The sequence below is a fragment of the Gorilla gorilla genome, chromosome 5 (genome assembly GCF_029281585.2).
Source record: "Gorilla gorilla gorilla isolate KB3781 chromosome 5, NHGRI_mGorGor1-v2.1_pri, whole genome shotgun sequence".
Taxonomy (NCBI): Eukaryota; Metazoa; Chordata; class Mammalia; order Primates; family Hominidae; genus Gorilla; species Gorilla gorilla.
This window is the reverse complement of record NC_073229.2, coordinates 58,972,510-58,991,043: the sequence shown is the minus strand read 5'-3', so window position 1 is coordinate 58,991,043 and position 18,534 is coordinate 58,972,510. Positions and strand designations below refer to the sequence as shown.

The 18,534-nt window shown below is 50.4% G+C and overlaps 1 protein-coding gene across 1 annotated transcript; it reads left to right on the top strand.

The window, feature by feature from the left end:
- Window positions 1-2,310: 2,310 nt before the first annotated feature.
- Window positions 2,311-13,679, top strand: TREML2 (triggering receptor expressed on myeloid cells like 2). The gene is made up of 5 exons (XM_004043985.5): window positions 2,311-2,507; window positions 5,028-5,348; window positions 8,624-9,032; window positions 10,519-10,619; window positions 10,914-13,679. The coding sequence occupies exons 1-5, from the start codon at window positions 2,453-2,455 to the stop codon at window positions 10,991-10,993; spliced, it is 966 nt and encodes a 321-aa protein (XP_004044033.3). The 5' UTR covers window positions 2,311-2,452; the 3' UTR covers window positions 10,994-13,679.
- Window positions 13,680-18,534: the final 4,855 nt, after the last annotated feature.

The window sequence follows — 18,534 nt, the reverse complement described above, 5'->3', positions numbered from 1 at the left end:
TAGTACTGTATGTAAATTAGGCCTTAATTTTTAAATGGGAAAAATAAATATAGAGACAAAATACGCTGCTGTATTAAATCAAATGATGGATGTAAAAGTCTAATGTATACATATTTTTAATGATTTTGACCAATGCTTCCAAATTTCTCTTAAGAAAGATTGAATCCAGTGCATACTTCCTCGATCAGTGAATGAATGTTTGATTCTTTCTACCCTCATCAGCACAGTGATCCCAAGGGTCACACTTTAGACGATGATTGGCTCAGTGCTGGGCACACTGTATCAGTTTCATAGAATCATGGATTCCAAGCGCATAAAGTCCCCACAAGAGATAAATCCCCCACTCCTGAAGCAACTTACTGTTCTGATGGGGGAAGGGATGGAGGAACATACTGTGTGTGCTGGGGAGGGGAGATGGCCCCTGAACTCAGGGAGCTCAGGAAGTTCTGAGGACTGGGTGAGAAACATTGAAAAAGGAAGGGTGAATAAGGAAAACAAAACACGTCTGTGAGCTGAGAGGTCTCAAGTGACAACTGTGTCTCATTCCTATGCCCCCAGTGCCTACCTAGCCCCATGCATAGCAATGAGGTTGTGGGAATGAACAAATGAATGAATGAATGAGTGAGTGAATGAGTTGAGAGACTATAAAAGCTTAGGGTCAGCCGAGATAGACTTCTTTGCTTGGAGCTTGGGGCTTCAAGGTCAATTTAAGATTGTGGCCATGCAAGCTTGAGGACTTTTTGCTTTGAGTCCTGTTAAAATTAATGAAAATGGAGACCAGGCCTGAAGAGTCCCTGAGCAAAAAATAAAAAAACAGTTAGGCCTCATAAGTGACCTCAACTTTGCTTGATTTGCAAATATCAGTGAAACTTAACACGAGCTATTTCTTGTAAATGTGTATATTAAGGAAAAATAGAACTTAAGCTCAACCAATCAGAAGAAACTTATATAAATAACTAGGGTCTTTCCAACAGGATAGGCCAAATAAGGGAACTATATAACTATAACTAAATATTTTCTTCAGTTTACTTGTCCTGTAGGAGTCTTCCCCTTGCATTCCCCCAGTGGAGCTCCTCAAACTCTTCTGTTTGGAGCTGCCTGATTCATGAATTGTTGTTTGCTCAAATAATCTGTTTAAAATTTTATTGTGCCTCAGTTTACCTTTTGACAGTCCCATCTAAGGAGTAGAAACATGGCACTAGTGAGTAGGGGGAGCATACATAATCACGGGAGTCCAGCTGGGTCCCCACACACTGAAGGAGCAGATGACACAGGTACCGGACATCAAAAATTGATGCTTCTGATTCTAGGCCTTGGGGTAAGTGAAGGGTGTTGTCTTGGGCCTAGTGCTGGGTCATTTCCACTGGAGCTGGTGGCTGTACAGGCGAGATAGCATTGAGCAGGAGGAAGTGGAGGGCACTTGCCTGTGTGCTGACGGAGGCTGGAGGCAGGGGAGGAAGGGGGTCTTGAGATGAGGTGGGTGAGGGGAAGTACTGCGGTGGCTATAGGAAGCCTGCACGAGGGACTAGGAGTCTAGAGGGAGCTGATGGTGAGTAGAGTCGACAGGAGGAGAGGCAGAGAGAGGGATAGAGAGAGGAGACGTATGGATAGGGAAAAGGAGGGGCTGCTGGGGTGTGTGTGAGACTGTGTGCATGTGCGTGTGTGTGTGTGAAAGTGAATAAAAGACAAAGTAAGACTGTGAGCGTGAGTGCATGTGCACGCACACCTGTGTGTGAGAGTACAGGAACCCCTCCCTCAACCCAAACTTTATGCCCTGAGTCTTAACAATTTGCATTTTTCCCGCTTGACAAAAGTAAGATTTCAAGTGAGCCTGTAAGAGGTTATTTGCAACAGTGAACACAAGTGACTGTTCTGAGCAGCCAGGAGCCTGGGAGAGAGAGAGAGAGAGGAAGGAACAGAAAGAATCTGCAATGAATGAATGAATGAGAGTTTATAAGAACTTCCCTGTGAATGTATATATGTAAGAAACTAGGGTCTGAGATGCTCCATCTCAGCCTAAGAGCCTGCACCCCTGGGTCTCTGAGCCCAGAAGATTCCAGGAAGGTCTATACCTGACGTTCCAGAAGCCTCACCCCAGCCCCCTTGCTGGATCCTAGGGTCCAGTTTCTGGGGGAGGTTGGGGAGGGCGGGGAGCCCTCTGACTGTGAGTCCTCCCTGGCTTGGGGCCCCAGACTGGGTGGAGCAGCCACACCTGCCTGAAGTTCCGAGGAAAAGGGCGGAAACAGCTGCCAGCACCGCCCTCATAATAGGCTCAATGAATCCCTGCGGTTGGCTGGGGGCAGTGGGTCCCACACTGCCTCACTTCCCTAAATGGGCAGCTTCACTTTTAGAACCCCAGGTCCTTCCCTGGCAGGCCCAGGTGGCACATCCTGTGTCAGGTGGGCCCTCACCTTGGATCTCCAGGCCTGACACTGCCCAGCTGGATGGAACCATGGCCCCAGCCTTCCTGCTGCTGCTGCTGCTGTGGCCACAGGGTTGCGTCTCAGGTGAGGGGAGAAGGGGCTGACTTGTGGAGGAGGGAGTGGGTACAGAGGCAGGAGCTCAGGGCCTTTTTCTTACCCTCCTTACCAGTAGTTTTCTTGTTTAGTGTTTTGTGGGTTGGGGAAGGAGGAGATTAGGGCTGACTTAGCTCTTTACCCTAATATCAGGCCCCAGGCGAAGCTAACCCAGGCCTCCCAAGCCAAGATAAAGCTCTAGACCCTCTCTGCATTGGCTCCTTTATCTGCTAGGCTTCCTCAGGCTTTAAAGCAGAGCCCTCAATTTCCTCACACAAATAGCTTTCTCTGCTTGGCCTCTGTCAGGAAGCCCTGTTTAGTTATGACAGCAATCATTGCATCATGTGTGTTTTGAACTGAATTTGAACATTTTTCTTGAAATGCTGATGCCACATCCTGTCCCTGCCTCTGTCCTGAAGGGACCAGTGTGTGAATGCCTTTCCCACCTCACAGATACCAATGCTCCTTGAGGGACCTCACCCATTCCTGCCCCTCTCGCTGTCATGGCAACCAAGTTACCACTTCCCGTTCAGTTCTGGGCATGGTGGGGGTTGGCAAAACTCACCACTGCCTGTGACAGCGGTGGGAGGTGTAGGCACACATGAAGACAGTGCCCTGGAGACCCATCCCAAGGTCACCCAACTCTGCACCTCCCAGAGGGTAGAGAAACAGCTTCCCACTGCCAGGGCAGAAAGGGGTCTCTCTTGTGCTAAGAAATCCTGGGCTCATCCACCAAATAATGAAGTTGGATCATTCTGTTTAGTTTGCAAGGGACAGAGGGATGCTTAGAGAGGGTGCTGCTTCACACAGAGCCTCAGCTCTAGTGGCTGCTGGCTGGGACTTGGGACGGATATCCTGGGTTCTGGTGGGACAGATGTCCTGGATTCTGGGCCCTTGACTGTCACAGCTCTGGGTTCCATTGGGGGAACTGGGAGGCCCCAGCATGTGGGAAAAGGAAGCATGAGTTGAGCATGCACTGTGTGCAAAGCACTGACCTGGGGCAGAATTCTCACAGCAACCTGTGAGGGGTGTGGTGCTATTCTCACTTGACTGATAAAGAAACAGAGATATTTCTGTATCAGTCAAGTGTCTGTTTTGATATTTCTGTATCAAACAGGTGACCTGATCACACCACTAAGTGGTAGAAACAGGGTTTCAACCCTTGTTTATTTTGACTCCAAAATGTATGCTCTCTGTTCTCTACTATGGGGGAGAGTCTTTTTATATGTGGTTTTTTTGGAAGACTCTGGGGTGAAATTATCAGAAGAGTCAGCTGAGCTTAGGGCAGGCAGAGGGGTGGAGGGAGCCCACGGCAGCTTTCTCCCTCTCTCTGTCCCCTGAGTCACCCTGCACACCCCAGTTCTGCTCTCTCTCTACCAGACTGTGGATTATGAAGGCTTGGACCACATCTTACTCCTCAGCATAGAGAGAAAGACATTGCAGGTGGAAAGTGAATAATTGTAGAATCCTGTGGTTCACACTCCACTGGGAGTTTGTTTACATGTATATTTAGACAGGCTTGATCTATGGGTTTTATGTAACTAGAATATTTTAAAACTAAACACCAGCTGGAATGAACTAAGGAGACTTATTATTTAAAGAGGACTACAGTGAACCTATTTGTGAAATAAATAACTATTAATCATTTTTTCAAATACTAGATTTTCTTATCTACCTAATTAGTTGGGCACTGAAATTTCACAACTTAATGACCTGTGTTTGTGTCTCTGCATGTGTCTCACTGAGGGCATGACCTGGGTTTTTCGCACAAGAATTCCCTGGGATGCCGGGCACAGTGGCTCACGCCTGCAATCCCAGAACTTTGGGAGGCCGAGGCAGGTGGATCACGAAGTCAAGAGATTGAGACCATCCTGGCTAACATGGTGAAATCCCGTCTCTACTAAAAATACAAAAAATTAGCCGGACGTGGTGGCAGGCACCTGTAGTCCCAGCTACTCAGGAGGCTGAGGCAGGAGAATCGTTTGAACCCAGGAGGCGGAGGTTACAGTGAGCTGAGATCGTGCCACTGCACTCCAGCCTGGGCAACAGAGCGAGACTCCGTCTCAAAAACAAAACAAAACAAAACAAAACAAAAATGAATTCCCTGGGAATCCCTGAAGACAGAGCTTGTCACTTTCCCATCAGACTAGAAAATACCATGAGGAAAGGGGCTGTGTCTGATGGAGCTCCAAGTGTAAATGCTGCGTTTCCTCCATTAGACTGGGGGCTCACTGAGGGATATACCTGCCTCCTCCATCAGACTGAAAGCTCCCTGAGAGCGGGGGTTGTGCCTCCCCTGTAATACTGGAAGCTAGCTGTTTTCAGGGCCCATTTACCTCCCTTCAGATTGGGGCAAGCTCCCTGAAGGCAGGGCTGTATTTCCCCCTCAATCTGTGGGTTCTGTGACAGCAGGACAATATCCACCCTACCCTTCACCATGATCTTCAACTTTCATGATGTCTTCTTCCTCTCCTCTTTCCAGACCTTATTCAATAAGTCTTGTCTCCACAGGCCCCTCTGCTGACAGTGTATACACAAAAGTGAGGCTCCTTGAAGGGGGGACTCTGTCTGTGCAGTGCTCCTATAAGGGCTACAAAAACCGCATGGAGGGCAAGGTTTGGTGCAAAATCAGGAAGAAGAAGTGTGAGCCTGGCTTTGCCCGAGTCTGGGTGAAAGGGCCCCGCTACTTGCTGCAGGACGATGCCCAGGCCAAGGTGGTCAACATCACCATGGTGGCCCTCAAGCTCCAGGACTCGGGCCGATACTGGTGCATGCGCAACACCTCTGGGATCCTGTACCCCTTGATGGGCTTCCAGCTGGATGTGTCTCCAGGTGAGCGGGCTGCAGGGGCTCTGGGACGGGTGGAAGGAGTCCCTCCTGCCCCACACTCCACTAACATCAGAGATAATAAGGATAATAATCCATCAATGGTCATGTTGCACTGTAGTGTTTTCAAAGTGCCTTTTTGGCACTATTCATGGCACTATTGTCACCATTTTACAGATGAAGATAATGAGACCTGAAAACCCAGTGTGACTTTGAGCTTGTCCGGGGTCCCAGAGCTAGCAGGTGGCTGAGATAAGGTTCAAACTTGGCACTTTCTGTGCTGTGTTTTATTCACTCATTGCTTCAACATAACTCATTGAGCCCCTATTATTTGGCAGGCACTATTCTAGGCTCTAAGGAGACAGTAGTGAGCAAAAACACTCACAATCCTGCACTATGGGAGATGACAGGCACACTTATTATCCAGACAAATAATTGCAGAAAACAAGAGGTGTTCATAAGAAACTAGGAACTGTTTCAAATAATTGCAGATAACTAGAGGTGTTCATGAACTAGTAAGCGACTCGGTGGTGGGGGAGCTACTGAAGTGCTGGGGGTCAGAGAACACCTCCCTTAGCAGACAACACCAAGCAGAGCCCTGAATGGTGAGCATTCTCCAGCCCTGTTGAAATCTGGGTGCTTTGAAGGGCACTTTGTCGCAAGAGCTGAATATGCAAAGGTCCTGAGGTCAGAAGGAGCTTGGCTTGTATAAGGCTTATTTAGTCACTCTATATGGAGTGTGAGGCAATGAACGAGGAGGTTGGAGAGTCAAGCAGCCCTGAAGACCATAAGATGGAATTTGGGTATAAGAGGAAGCTACTAGAGAGCTCAGAGAGCTGTCATGACTTGTTTTTAAGAATGTAGTGGCCACTTGTTGAGGATGGATTGTGAATGTTATGAACATGGGTAGAGAGGCCATTGTGGGCATCTGGCTGGAAACAACAGTGGCCTGGAGTACAATGTAGGCACTAGTGGCAGAGAGACATGAATGGGCTCAAATCTATGTTTTTCAGACTTTCTGTTCAGCTCGTATGTTTTGAAGGTAGGACAGGATTTGCTCAGTTGAGAGGTGAGCCAAAAGGAGGAATCTGGATGATCCAAGGTTTTCTATTTGATCAGCAGGTGGATGATGGTACCATTGATAGCGTAGGGTAAATCTGAAAGAGGAGCTGATTTGGAGGAGAAAAATCAAGAGCTCTCTTTTGTCATGTTAAGTTTAAGATACCTCCTAGAACCCCAAGTGGGGAAATGCAGCCAGCAGTGATATACCTGCCTGGAGCTAGGGTGAGAGGTCAGAGCTGGGGTACGTATTTGAAAGTATCTCTATAAAGATAGGGTTTAAAGTCCAGGGAATTAGAGAAATCTACAGACACAGAAAGTAGATTAGTGGTTGCTTAGGGCTGGGGGAAGGAAAAGGGGATACAGAATCATAGATAAACAGTAAGGGGTTTCTTTTGGAGATGATGAAGATGTTCTGAAACTCACTGTGATGATAGTTGCCTAACTTTGTAAGCATAATAAAGAACCACTGAGCTTTATACTATAAATGGGATGTGAGTTATATCTCAATAAAGTTCTTAAAAATATCAAGATCTAAAAGCTCTCCCTTGAGTGTAGGCAAAAAAGAGTGGAGCACCAAGCCGTGGGGTCCTTCCACATTTATTAGATAGAAAAGGGAAAGGACTCAGCTAAAGAGCCCGAAAAAGGCAGCCAGTTATTATGCAATTTACTATCCATCCTTCCCCGTTCACCTAACCCAATTGCATCTCCATCTTCCACGGGGTCTGAACTAGGGAAAATGCTGTCGCTAAAATGTGGAGCCAAATCTCATTCCTTCCCTCTCAAGTTCCGAGTGAGACCCAGGGAAGTTGAAACTGGTTCATTGAAGTCTTAATATGTAGGGATAGAAACATTAAACATTATATGCTTTTATTTTTTCTCATCATTTCCTCTATTCATGTTATGTCACATCTCACTTTCCACCTCTTAAGGACAATTTGTGAAGATTTCAACTTTGCAGACCTTTTCTGTTATTAGGAAATAAAAAAAATCCTTATTCCAACTACAAACTCTGGTCATCCAGCAGTATAGGATATTCCACTGCCCCCTGAAGACCAGGTTGTATGGTCCAAGTCATCTAAAGTGGAGAAGGAAGGTTGCTGGCTGCCCAGCTCCCCATCCTGCATCTTGGGCTGTGAAGAAGGCGGGGTTCCTCTTGGTTACCTCTTCTTGGCCCTCTTAGTGTGTTGATGCAGGAATGAGGGAGGGGGAGATGGTTATGTGGCTTAACTGAGTGTTGTAGGAATGCTTTCCCTGTTGGATGTCATTGCTTGTCTGCCAGCCCTTTGAGATCCTCTCTGAGTGTCCACATACTCTCCCAAGGCACTAATGTGTGAGTTCTCTGAAGAGTTCTTTGGGGGTGTCCCCACTGCTGAGTATGATGTTGTGGGAGCTCTGACTCCAGGTGAGCGTCTTGCTCTATCCCCATCCTCACCAATGTTGCTTGTTCTGGGTCCCCTTCTCCAGAAAAATGGCTCAAGCTCAGCCACCTTCCATGATGACAATTTGGCCGTTAGGAAATTGCCCTTTCCATGCACAGTAGTGGGATGTAGCAGCCTCTGTCTCCAATTTTCACATTCCATGCTGAGATAAAACCATCACTCACTGCTAGGTTGATGCCTCACAGCTCCTCCACCTCCCTCCTCATCCACTGTCCAAAACCCAGGCTTCTTCTAGAAAATGGGATGGAAAAGGGCTGGGTTGATGGGTGAGTGTAGCAGGACCAGTTTGATATCTCTTAGTGAGCCCCCAAGGAAAGTGTCTGACCCCAACTGACTGCAGCTTTCTTTGGAATTTGAGGACCTTGATGCCTCCTTGTCCTCATCTCTGGACCCTACTTGTCAATTATGGAATAGCTGGAAAAGTTCTTGTTTGACATTATTTTATGGAAGTCTTTTTGGCCCGTAGGAACGAAGAGGGCCTGGAAAGTGAAAAGAGAGATGGGGATGGAGAGGGAACAGGTGGCCTGACATGGGAGGGAAAAAGAAATTGTGGTAGTCTCTCCCTTCTTCAGTATGCCTACTTCCTTCCTCCTGATATCACTTTCTGAACAAATACACATCTGATCACTCAGCAGCCAAAATCCTAGGCCCAAGGTCAAGGAGAAGAGAAGAGGATAGGCCCCCATCCAGGCTTCCAGGCAACTGTGTGGGTTGCCAGGATCTGCTCCCAGCACTGAGGCACCCAAGTCAATCTAACGTTCCTCCCTTTCTGTCTTTCAGCTCCCCAAACTGAGAGGAACATTCCTTTCACACATCTGGCCAACATCCTCAAGAGTGGAACTGTCACAACTGGCCAAGCCCCTACCTCAGGCCCTGATGCCCCTTTTACCACTGGTGTGATGGTGTTCACCCCAGGACTCATCACCTTGCCTAGGCTCTTAGCCTCCACCAGACCTGCCTCCAAGACAGGCTACAGCTTCACTGCTACCAGCACCACCAGCCAGGGACCCAGGAGGACCACGGGGTCCCAGACAGTGACCGCGTCTCCCAGCAATGCCAGGGACTCCTCTGCTGGCCCAGAATCCATCTCCACTAAGTCTGGGGACCTCAGCACCAGATCGCCCACCACAGGGCTCTGCCTCACCAGCAGATCTCTCCTCAACAGACTACCCTCCATGCCCTCCATCAGGTACCTGTGGGGCCTGGGGTTGAGTGGCACCAGCACTTAGTGCCCAAACAGACCTGGAGGTGCAAGTCTTATATCTGACCTTCCTCTTTTGCTCCCCAGGAACCCAACGTGGCCTGCTTCTGAATGGGAGGTGGGGGACTGGAAGTGACATAAAGGATGGCAATGGAGAGGAGGGGCAGGAGAGAGGAGAGGCTGGGGAAAGGAGGGTCAGTGGAGAGGAGGGGCAGGGGAAAGAAGGGTGGGGACAGGAGGGACAGGGGAAAGGAGGGTGGGGGGAGGAGGATCAGGGAGGAGGAAGGTCAGGGGAAAGGAGGATCAGGAAGGATGAGGGTCAGTGGGGAGCAGAGTTGGTGGAAGGAAGGTGGGGGAAGTGTCAGCAGAGAGGAGGGTCGGGATAAAGGTGGGGGGAGATGAGGGTTGCAGGGATGAGGGCAGGGGACTATGAGATTCAGGGGCATTAGGGTCAGGGGGATGAGGATGGGGGTAAATGAAGGTTGTGGGGGAGGAGAGTCAGAGAAGGTCAGTGGGAGGAGTATCAGGGGAGAGGGGGGCTGCAGAGATGAGGGTAGGGGGCGATGAGAGTTGGTAGAATTAGGGCCAGGGGGGATGAGAGTCAGAGATGAGCATGTCAGGGGATGGGTGGCCTGAAGGGTCTGTGGATGGAGAGGAGAGGGTGAGGATAGGGCAAGGATGCGCCTCATGGAGTAGGAAGTGGAAAATGGGGGATGCTTTAATTTGGGTTCCTCTAGAGAAACTGACTCTGAGTCAGGGATTTGTGTCTTATATGGAACACTGGAAAAAAAGTGGGGGAGTGGGACAGGGCAGGGAAGGCCTCTAATAAAGAGAACTTAACCAAGCAGCTGCTGTGCACAACAAGAGCCTAATCCCAACGGGGAGAGTCAGATCTAGCGTCAAACACGCATCTGAAGGGCAAAGGAGCCCGCATAGTTACACACCAACTCCAATTGGTTATCAGTAGAGGGCTGCCTGCTGTGTGTGGCATAGAGGGCTCTAGCGACAAGAGAAAGGCCTCAGCCTCCCACCCACAGAAAAGGAGGTGCTGATGATGTGTGCAGGTGGAAATGACACAGGCAAGAGGACACAGGCAGGGGCCCGACAGCATCTGCTACAGAGGATAGAGTGGGGGAACAGGCATCCTCAGACCCCTTGAGGAGAGCAAGCATCTTGATCTCTTTAGCCACAAATGGGAGTCTCCTAGAATCCTCATCGTCACTGATGAACAGATTTGGGGGCATAATGGAGGAGAGGTACCAAAGTAGAGAGATGTTCCCCTCTACCTGGGGACATCCTCCTCTTAACTCCGGATGTCACACTTGCTTCTGTGGCCGGGTCTGTAAGGAAGAGGGTGGCCGTCTACCCCAGGAAGGGCACGCTCTCAGGGTTTCTGCTGCTGGTCCGATCCCAACGTGGGTTAGGATGGGGGACCTTGGTGCTCACCCGCTTCCACCCTGTCCCTTCTTCTCAGGCACCAGGATGTTTACTCCACTGTGCTTGGGGTGGTGCTGACCCTCCTGGTGCTGATGCCGATCGTGGTCTATGGGTTTTGGAAGAAGAGACACATGGCAAGTGAGTAGAGCCCACCTCCCAGCCTCCTGAGGGCAGAGCTCTGGGTAACTGCACTAAGGGTTATGACCTCGAGTCCCCACGTGGTATGGCCCTTGGCCTGTGTCCAGTCAAAAGGACTGTGAGGCTTCCACCTGGGGAGGAGGGCGGCCAGGCGGAGACCACCCAGCACAACCCTAAGGGGATGACCTGGAAGGAACCAGAGGCAGAGCCAGAAAGGGGCTGGGGCTGGTGGAGGAGCACTGGGGCACCGTGGGCAGGGCAGGACACTTCCTCAGCTCTCCCTGTTTCTTGCAGGCTACAGCATGTGCAGCAATCCTTCTAGACGTGACCCACCTGGAAGACCAGAGCCCTATGTGGAAGTCTACTTGATCTGAGGCCACTTAAGCATGGGGTGGGGAGCTTCTCCCAGAGTGGCCCCAGGGGGTTAGAGGAGGGGTGAAGATTGGGGCCAGTATCGATCTTATGAAGCTGGAGGACTTGTGCAGTGCTGGACTCACCCAGGACTTCCCAAACCCAGAGGCTGCCATCCTGAGCAGCCCCACAGCCCAGTGTTCTCCTGGGGGGCAGGAACCTGGGGAGGGGCCCAGAGCAAAGGGCATCAGGGAGAAAGTCCCGAGGAAATGTGACCAGTGGTTTCTGCTCGGAGCTGCAGACCCCAGGGCTCTTGGTGGAGGCAGGGGAACCCTGAGAGTGCTGTTTACAGAGAACCTCAGCTCCCGTCTGCCTCAGAAACCCTGTTGGGCTGAGCTGCCCTCCCCACCAGGGCCACTGTGTCCTCTGCTTCCCTCCGTTCTGCTTCAGCTTCCCCTAAGGTTAGGGAAGAAAAGAGTCGGGCTCATGAATGCCAGAGGCAGTGATGTCCCATCCTGGAGGAGAGGAAACAGTGACTAAAAGCTGGGGACCCACAGAGGGGTTGGCAGCTTCCCTTGTCGGGCCAGGTGTCCTTTGCTGGGCCTCTGGATGGCCCTGCCCTGACTGCGGCTGCTCCTCCCTCCTGTCCTGGGACCCTGCGGAGCCCACGCTCTCACTGCTGCCTTCTGCTGGCCGCTGCCTCCTTAGAAAGCTGTGACCAGGCAGCTAAGAGCCTCCGGGCTGCAGGGTCAGCCTCTCCCAAGACTGAAATGCAGAGGCTGGACTTGGGGCTCTCTCCCTCAGCTTCTACACCTGGGCTCCAAGTCTGAGTTCCCACAGGGGACCCAGCGGTCTCCAGCAAGTCCATACCCTGGGGTGGCTGAGACCTTGGCTCTGTATGGAGGCTGCTCACCCCACAGACACTGGTGGGGAGACCATGGCTCAGAGGAAGGGTGGAGCAACCCTACTCCTACCCCTCAGGATAGAGAGAGAAGACACACTTGGGACACAGTGAAGACAGCAACTTGGAACTGACCACGGCCTGGAGGACTGGCCCAGGCAGGGGGACAGGGAAAATGGAGCCCAAGTAGCCTCTGGCCAGGGACCCAATGGCCCGAGGAATCTGCCTCCCACCCACTGACTCAGGGCTCAGACTCAGCCTCTATTGTCCAGAGCACTGGCTTGGCGTCCAGCAATGAAGGCTGGAGAATGCAGCCTGGATTCCCCTACACACACACACACACACACACACACACACACACACACACACACACACACGTGTCTACTGACCTGGAGTGACTGGAATAGCACCTGGGGATAAATGTGACAACTGTGCATTGAACCCTGGGTCAGGGATGTTCCAATGGCCAGGAGAGTGACACAGCCAGGACCCTGGTGGACAGCCAGAGGGGCCACTTCAGGATGGTTGTGGGGAGAGTGGAAGAGGCAGGGAGTAATCCTGGGGGACAGCAAGGAGGAGGCACTTCTTCCCTATGTCCAGGAGAGGGCAATAGAGGGAAGACTGAGGCTGAAGAATCGACAGCTCTGGTCCCAGGACAGACAGACAGACAGACAGACAGACAGACAGACAGACAGACAGACACACGCACACACACCCATCTCTGTCTAGCAAGCAGCCTCCTAAGATAGCTGTTCTCCCTATCATGATGGTGTAGCCAACATCCTGTTGTATACTAGGAGAGAACTTAACCCAGCTGGGGGAAAATAGCTCCCTAAGAGCTGGCACCAGTACCACTGATGGCCCTGCTTCCTCTGAGAGTGAGATGCCCAGGAGGAGGAGCCCTAGGGAAGAAGTCAGGGACAGGGACCAGGATACCACTCTGTCACTGTGTGACCCTCAGCAAGTCACTAACCTTTGGCCTCATTTTCCCTGTCTTGTGAAAGAGGACAATAATTCCTACTTCTCAAGATTGTTTTCAAGATAAAATAACATTAGCATTGTACAATGATGCAAATGCCTCATTACCATTGTTCCTTAAGTTGTTTTCCAGCTCTAATGTTGTTTCCAACATTACATTTAAGACCTTAGGATTCTGTTTCTTGGTTTTGTCATATCTCTTCCCAAGTGTCATCACTATATGGATGTTGAGGGCCCCAGATGACAGTCCCTTTGGTAAGGTCCTCTTTTGAGGAGGGGAGGGTACAGGGTGTACTCATCTCAGTGTGAACTTGGCAAGTCACTGTCCCTCTCTGATCTTGTTTCCTCATCTGGAAAAGGAGTGAGAGAGGAGAAAGGAAGAAACCAGTCAGGCAGGCAGTTAGGGTGGGTTCTCGGTAGAATTCTTTTAAACAAAAGAACAGCCTGAAAAATCAAGCTGCAGGCACAGATATGGGAACTTGCACAGGGGTCTTGCCTAAGACATGCCCACAGCCTCATAGATAAGACAGACTACACAGGTGACTTGCCCAAACATGCCTGCAATGGAAAATTTCATCCCCTGACATGTGCAGTAAGGGGAACAAAGCAATATGGAGTAAGTAACTCAAGCCAAGGGCCCACATGCACATTAGAAGGACAGCAGGGAGCTACCAGAAATTCATGCCTTATGCAGATGAGTTGCCCCGTCCTCATAGGTTTCTTATAAAAGCCTTTACATTCAACTGTAAAAATGGCAACCCTCTTTCAGGCCTCCTCTCCACAGCAGAGAGCTTTCTTCTCTCACTCATTAAACTTTCACTCCAACCTCATCCTTGGTGTCCATGCTCCTTAATTTTCATTGTTGTGAGACAAAGAACTCCAGTGATACCTCAAACAACGAGAGACTGCTACATTGTGGTGCATTGGTGAGACTGTAACAGGAGGGTGGAGAGGAGCTCTGAAGCCTCTTCTCACTTCCTTGGGTATGTGTGTCAGAGGTGTTTACACCAGAGGGACTCCATCTTGTATAGAGGCTGAGTAAAATAAGGCTGAGACCTACTGGGTTGCCTTCGCAGATGTTAGGCATTCTAAGTCACAGGGTGAGATAGGTTGACACAAGACACAGGTCATAAAGACCTTGCTGATAAAACAGGTTTGCAGTAAAGAAATCAGCTAAAACCCACCAAAACCAAGAAGGCAATGAGAGTGACCTCTGGTTGTCCTCACTGCACATTATATGCAAATTATAATGCATTAGCATGCTAAGAGACACTCCCACCAGCGCCATGTCAACTTACAAATGCCATGGCAACATCAGGAAGTTACCTTATATGGTCTGAAAAGAGGAGGAACCCTCAGCTCCAGGAATTGCCCACCCCTTTCCTGGAAAACTCATGAATAATCCACCCCTTGTTTAGCATATAATCAAGAAGTAACAATAAATATAAGCAGCTAAGCAGCCCATGTTGCTGCTCTGCCTATAGAGTAGCCATTCTTTATTCCTTTACTTTTTAAATAAACTTGCTTTCATTTTACCATATGCATTTACCCTGAATTCTTTCTTGCATGAGATCCAAGAACCCTCTCTTGGGGTCTGGATCGGGATCCCTTTCCAGTAACATGTGCAGAACAGTTGCATGGACACAGCTCAGCATTAATGAGGCGGGGCACACCGGAAAAGAACAAGAACCAGCCCTGGCCTCAATCTGCTCACAGCCTCTGAGGGAAGGGAGACATGGCACTGCTGGGTACACCCCAGACCTTAGCACAGGGTCAGACACCACAGTGCAAGAGATAGGAGGTCCTCAAGTCCTTCCAAGATGGGGAACTGGGAATCCTGCAGGCTCTGGCTAGCCGGGCAGGCTTCAGGGAGGAGGTGGGGCTCTATCTGAGGCCCAAACCACAGGGTGGAGTCAGGAGGTGAGATCTAGGTGCAGAGACTGCACAGGCCATGGCAGCTGGGAGCCATGGGGAGGCTTGACGAGAAGGGCTGTGGAGGGTGGAAGGGGACATGGCCACTCACCAGGTGGTTGCTGAACCCAAGCAGAGTCCTTTAGCTGTGTCCTGAAGTAGAGCACGGTAGCTGTGAGGGTGACCAACTGTCCCTGTATGCCCCTGAGGGGTTCCTGGAACCAAGTGAACCAGCACAATTTGCTCACCCTAGGAGCCTGCACCGATATGAACTCCCATGGTAAGGACACGGGGGCTGAGGAGCTATAGACCAAGCCCCATATCCCCAGCCCCAACTGGACACTTTCCTAAACACACCAGCCTTTCACTTCCTCCCTCCTCTCTCAACCTTCTTCTCGAAGCTCCGGGGACCCAGATCCACAGCAGATCCACGGCAGGAAGGTGCAGGGCAGGTGGGGCATCGGACAGGCTGCTCACTTTAGCAGGTGAGACAATAAAGCTTCCTGAGCAACAGGCTGTGGACATAGAACACACACCTGGGAAGGGCTGGCCATCATGGCCAATGGAAGAACAAATAAAGTAAATCCAGCACCTCCTGGATATACACACGCCTGCATGGAGCCCAGCAAGCAGGCATTAGGTTTACAGTTCTCTTCGATGGCTGCAACATGCTTTCACTCTGGATCACATTGAGAGAGTGGATGCCGTGCTGCCAGCTCCTCATGTGGGACTGATGGATATTAGGAGTGGTGAGGGCAGGTCTCCTCTGCCAGCTTCTTTGGGGTCTTCCTCAGCTGCAGAGAGCCGCCTTGCCAAGGCCAGACTCCCCTCCCAGGACACCCCACCTCCCCTGACTGACAAGTCCTGAAGGGCCATCCTGTCTTAGGAACTCCTCCCAGGATAGCCTGAGTCTCCTTATGGCCTCTATTGCAGCCTGACTTCTCCTTCTGCCTGTGAAAGGAAAATAAATCTCAGAACCCCAAAATCACTAAGCCAGGGGAAAAAATCAAGCTGGGAACTACAGCAGGCAAACTGGCCTCCCATTTTATTCCTAAATAAGATAGCTACAAAGATTAAAAAACTATGTACCTCCCTCACAATTTGCCCACAAGACAATTCTTTGTGGGCCTCGAGATCTTTACCCTAAAACAGTTCTGTTGATTTTCACCCTGGCAATGTAAACTGCTAGCTGGTCTTCACAGGTGCAGGAAAGAAAGTTATCCCTCTGCTTGCCTGGGACAAATGAGTATCTGATTGCTTCTCTGCCCTGTTGTTTATGTAAAAATGCAGATTCACTGAGCCAGACTAAATTGTGTGTTCAGTGAAAGACTGATAGAGGACTTAAAAGAATGCAACATTTTGTCTCTTATCTATCTACGACTTGGAAGCCGCCTTTCCCACTGCCCCGTCCACGCAAACCCTGCACCAAATGCACATTGGTCCAGACCGAGTCAGTGTACCTCTTACATATATTTATTGATGCCTCATGTCTCCCTAACATGTATAAAAACAAGCTGTGCCCCCACCACCTTGGGCACATGTCTTCAGGGCTCCTGAGACTATTATAGGCATGTCCTTAACCTTGGCAAAGTAGACTTTCTGAATTGATTGAGGCCTCTCTCTGATATTTTGGATTCACATGCCCCATCCTGCTTCCTGCTCTTCTCTTCCTCAGATGTTGGTCCCAGAGCGCTTTAAACCTCCAGTGCTAATCTGCAGCTGACTCTGTGCCCAGGAACCCAACCTGCAGCACCACGGTTTATAGTTTTTCTTTTCTTTGTTGTTTATTAACTGTCAATCGCCTGTGACAATTGATTATCTGTAGTTCATCTAAGGACAATTATTTTTTTAAATGTGTTTGATTAGTGTCATCTTTCATCAAAGGCTCTGGAGTGATTATGGCAGCTCAGAGATGGGGAAGGAGATGATCTGGGGACTGAGATACCCTTTCCCCTCCTCCTCCCTTCCCCATCTTCCCCTCCCCAGGCTTTACTCTCTCCCACCTTTGCCATAGACACCCCCTGCACCTCCATTCCTGGAAGTGAATCTCCATCTCTTTTCTCCTCTTCCCCTCCTGTTGATATGGAACTCCCCGATTCCAGGCAGGCCTGGTCATGAAGTCTCTGACCCCTGGGAGCCAATGGGTCTTCAGGTTCTAGTCAGACCTCCAAAAGGCCCCCTAACACTGTCACTCACCTTCAGCCTGTGTGTTAGCTGGGTGAGGAAGAGAAACTTCAGGCTGGGGAGGAAGTGGTAGAATAGAGGGGAGAGAGGAGAAAGAGGTTTTTATTTCGCCATAGTTTCCTCCTGGACTTTCTCAGCTTTTCCCACCCCCAGCGCCAGTGGGAGGGAGGTGGCCTGACAAGTGGGAAGAGGCTGGGGCCAGAGGAAACCAGCAGGAGCTACACAGTATAGGCTGAGGCCTTTCCAGGCCCGGATGTAGAGCCTGCAGCTGGAGGGGCTCGTGTAGGCCAAGGCGTCCCCGTTCCTTCCAGGCCTCCTGCTTGCTCAAGGGAGACTTTGACTTCCTCAGCAATTCATCCCCAGGGCCGGATCCTGCCAGCGCTGGTTCATGCTCCCCAGGGTTTCCCCGCTGCCTCACTTTCCTCCCACCATCCCGGCTCAAGAAGAGGACCCATGACCTTGGAGGCCACACACCTGCTGTTGAGAGTTCTGCTGGTGCTCCTGGTCTCAGGTGAGGGGAAGGGGAGCAGGGCCAAGGGAGGGGGACAGGAACCTTTTTCTTACAGGGTTGTGAAGATTCAAGGAGAATATGGACTTGAAGGGCCCAGTTCAATTCATAGCACATGACCAGGGCTGTTTCTTTCACCTCTGTCCTCCTTCCAGCCCTTGTCCGTGAGCAGGAGAGCTATTCCAGAGCACTGCGGGTCTAGGGAAAGGGCACACTGTGTAGTTACCACAACCTGTGGCCTGCTTTGTTTTCTACCTCTGCCTGATGGTTTCCAGGCCCCAGCCACGGGCACTGACAGTGTCTTCCTGCCTCTGTCCTCCCCTCCCTTCTCTCCATCCACCATCACTCCAGATGATGAACGCTGGGCTCTTGCAAACCATACTTTCTTGCATCAAGAGATTAAACCAGAAACCAAGGGGTGCTGATCACCTGAGCTGAGAGATGTTCCTGAACTGCTTGTCCTCCCCCTTTGACATTTGACAACCCAGACACCTTCCCTAAAAGCCTGCTATGGTATAAAACAGTCTACCTCTGTGTTCTTCCTTTGACTTAAAATGGGACCTATTAAAATGTATTTTTTATCTGGGAGAGCTATTTGTCAATGACATCAGTATACTCTGAGAGCTCACTGCATTTCCTAGAGAAGGGTTGAGCTTAAGGACCTGAGACAGAAATGTTAAGCAAAGGGTGCCAGGAGAGCTGGGTGGAGACACTGCAATAGGGGCCCAGATAGAAAGCCAAGGGATAACAATTGCAAAAGGGAAAGGGCAAGGACTTGAGATAGCACCAACATTCCAGTTTTGCACAGAAAGAAACCGGCCCTGAGGTGGAATGGCTTACCCTAGACAACACGGCTTGTGGGGAAGAGCCCCTGATCACATGGCTGCCTACTGGTCAGCTGAGCCGAAGGAGACCTCAGAGGACAGGCTAGAAGCTGGGGAGGGCCTGTGGTGACAACACGCATGGCAGGAGGGATGATTTTCAGGGCAGGAGGTTGGTCTGGGCTCTGACTTTCCTCATCAGGCGGGTCCTTATTCCAAAGCCCACCAGTCAAGTCCATCATCCTGGGTGTGGCAGTGACC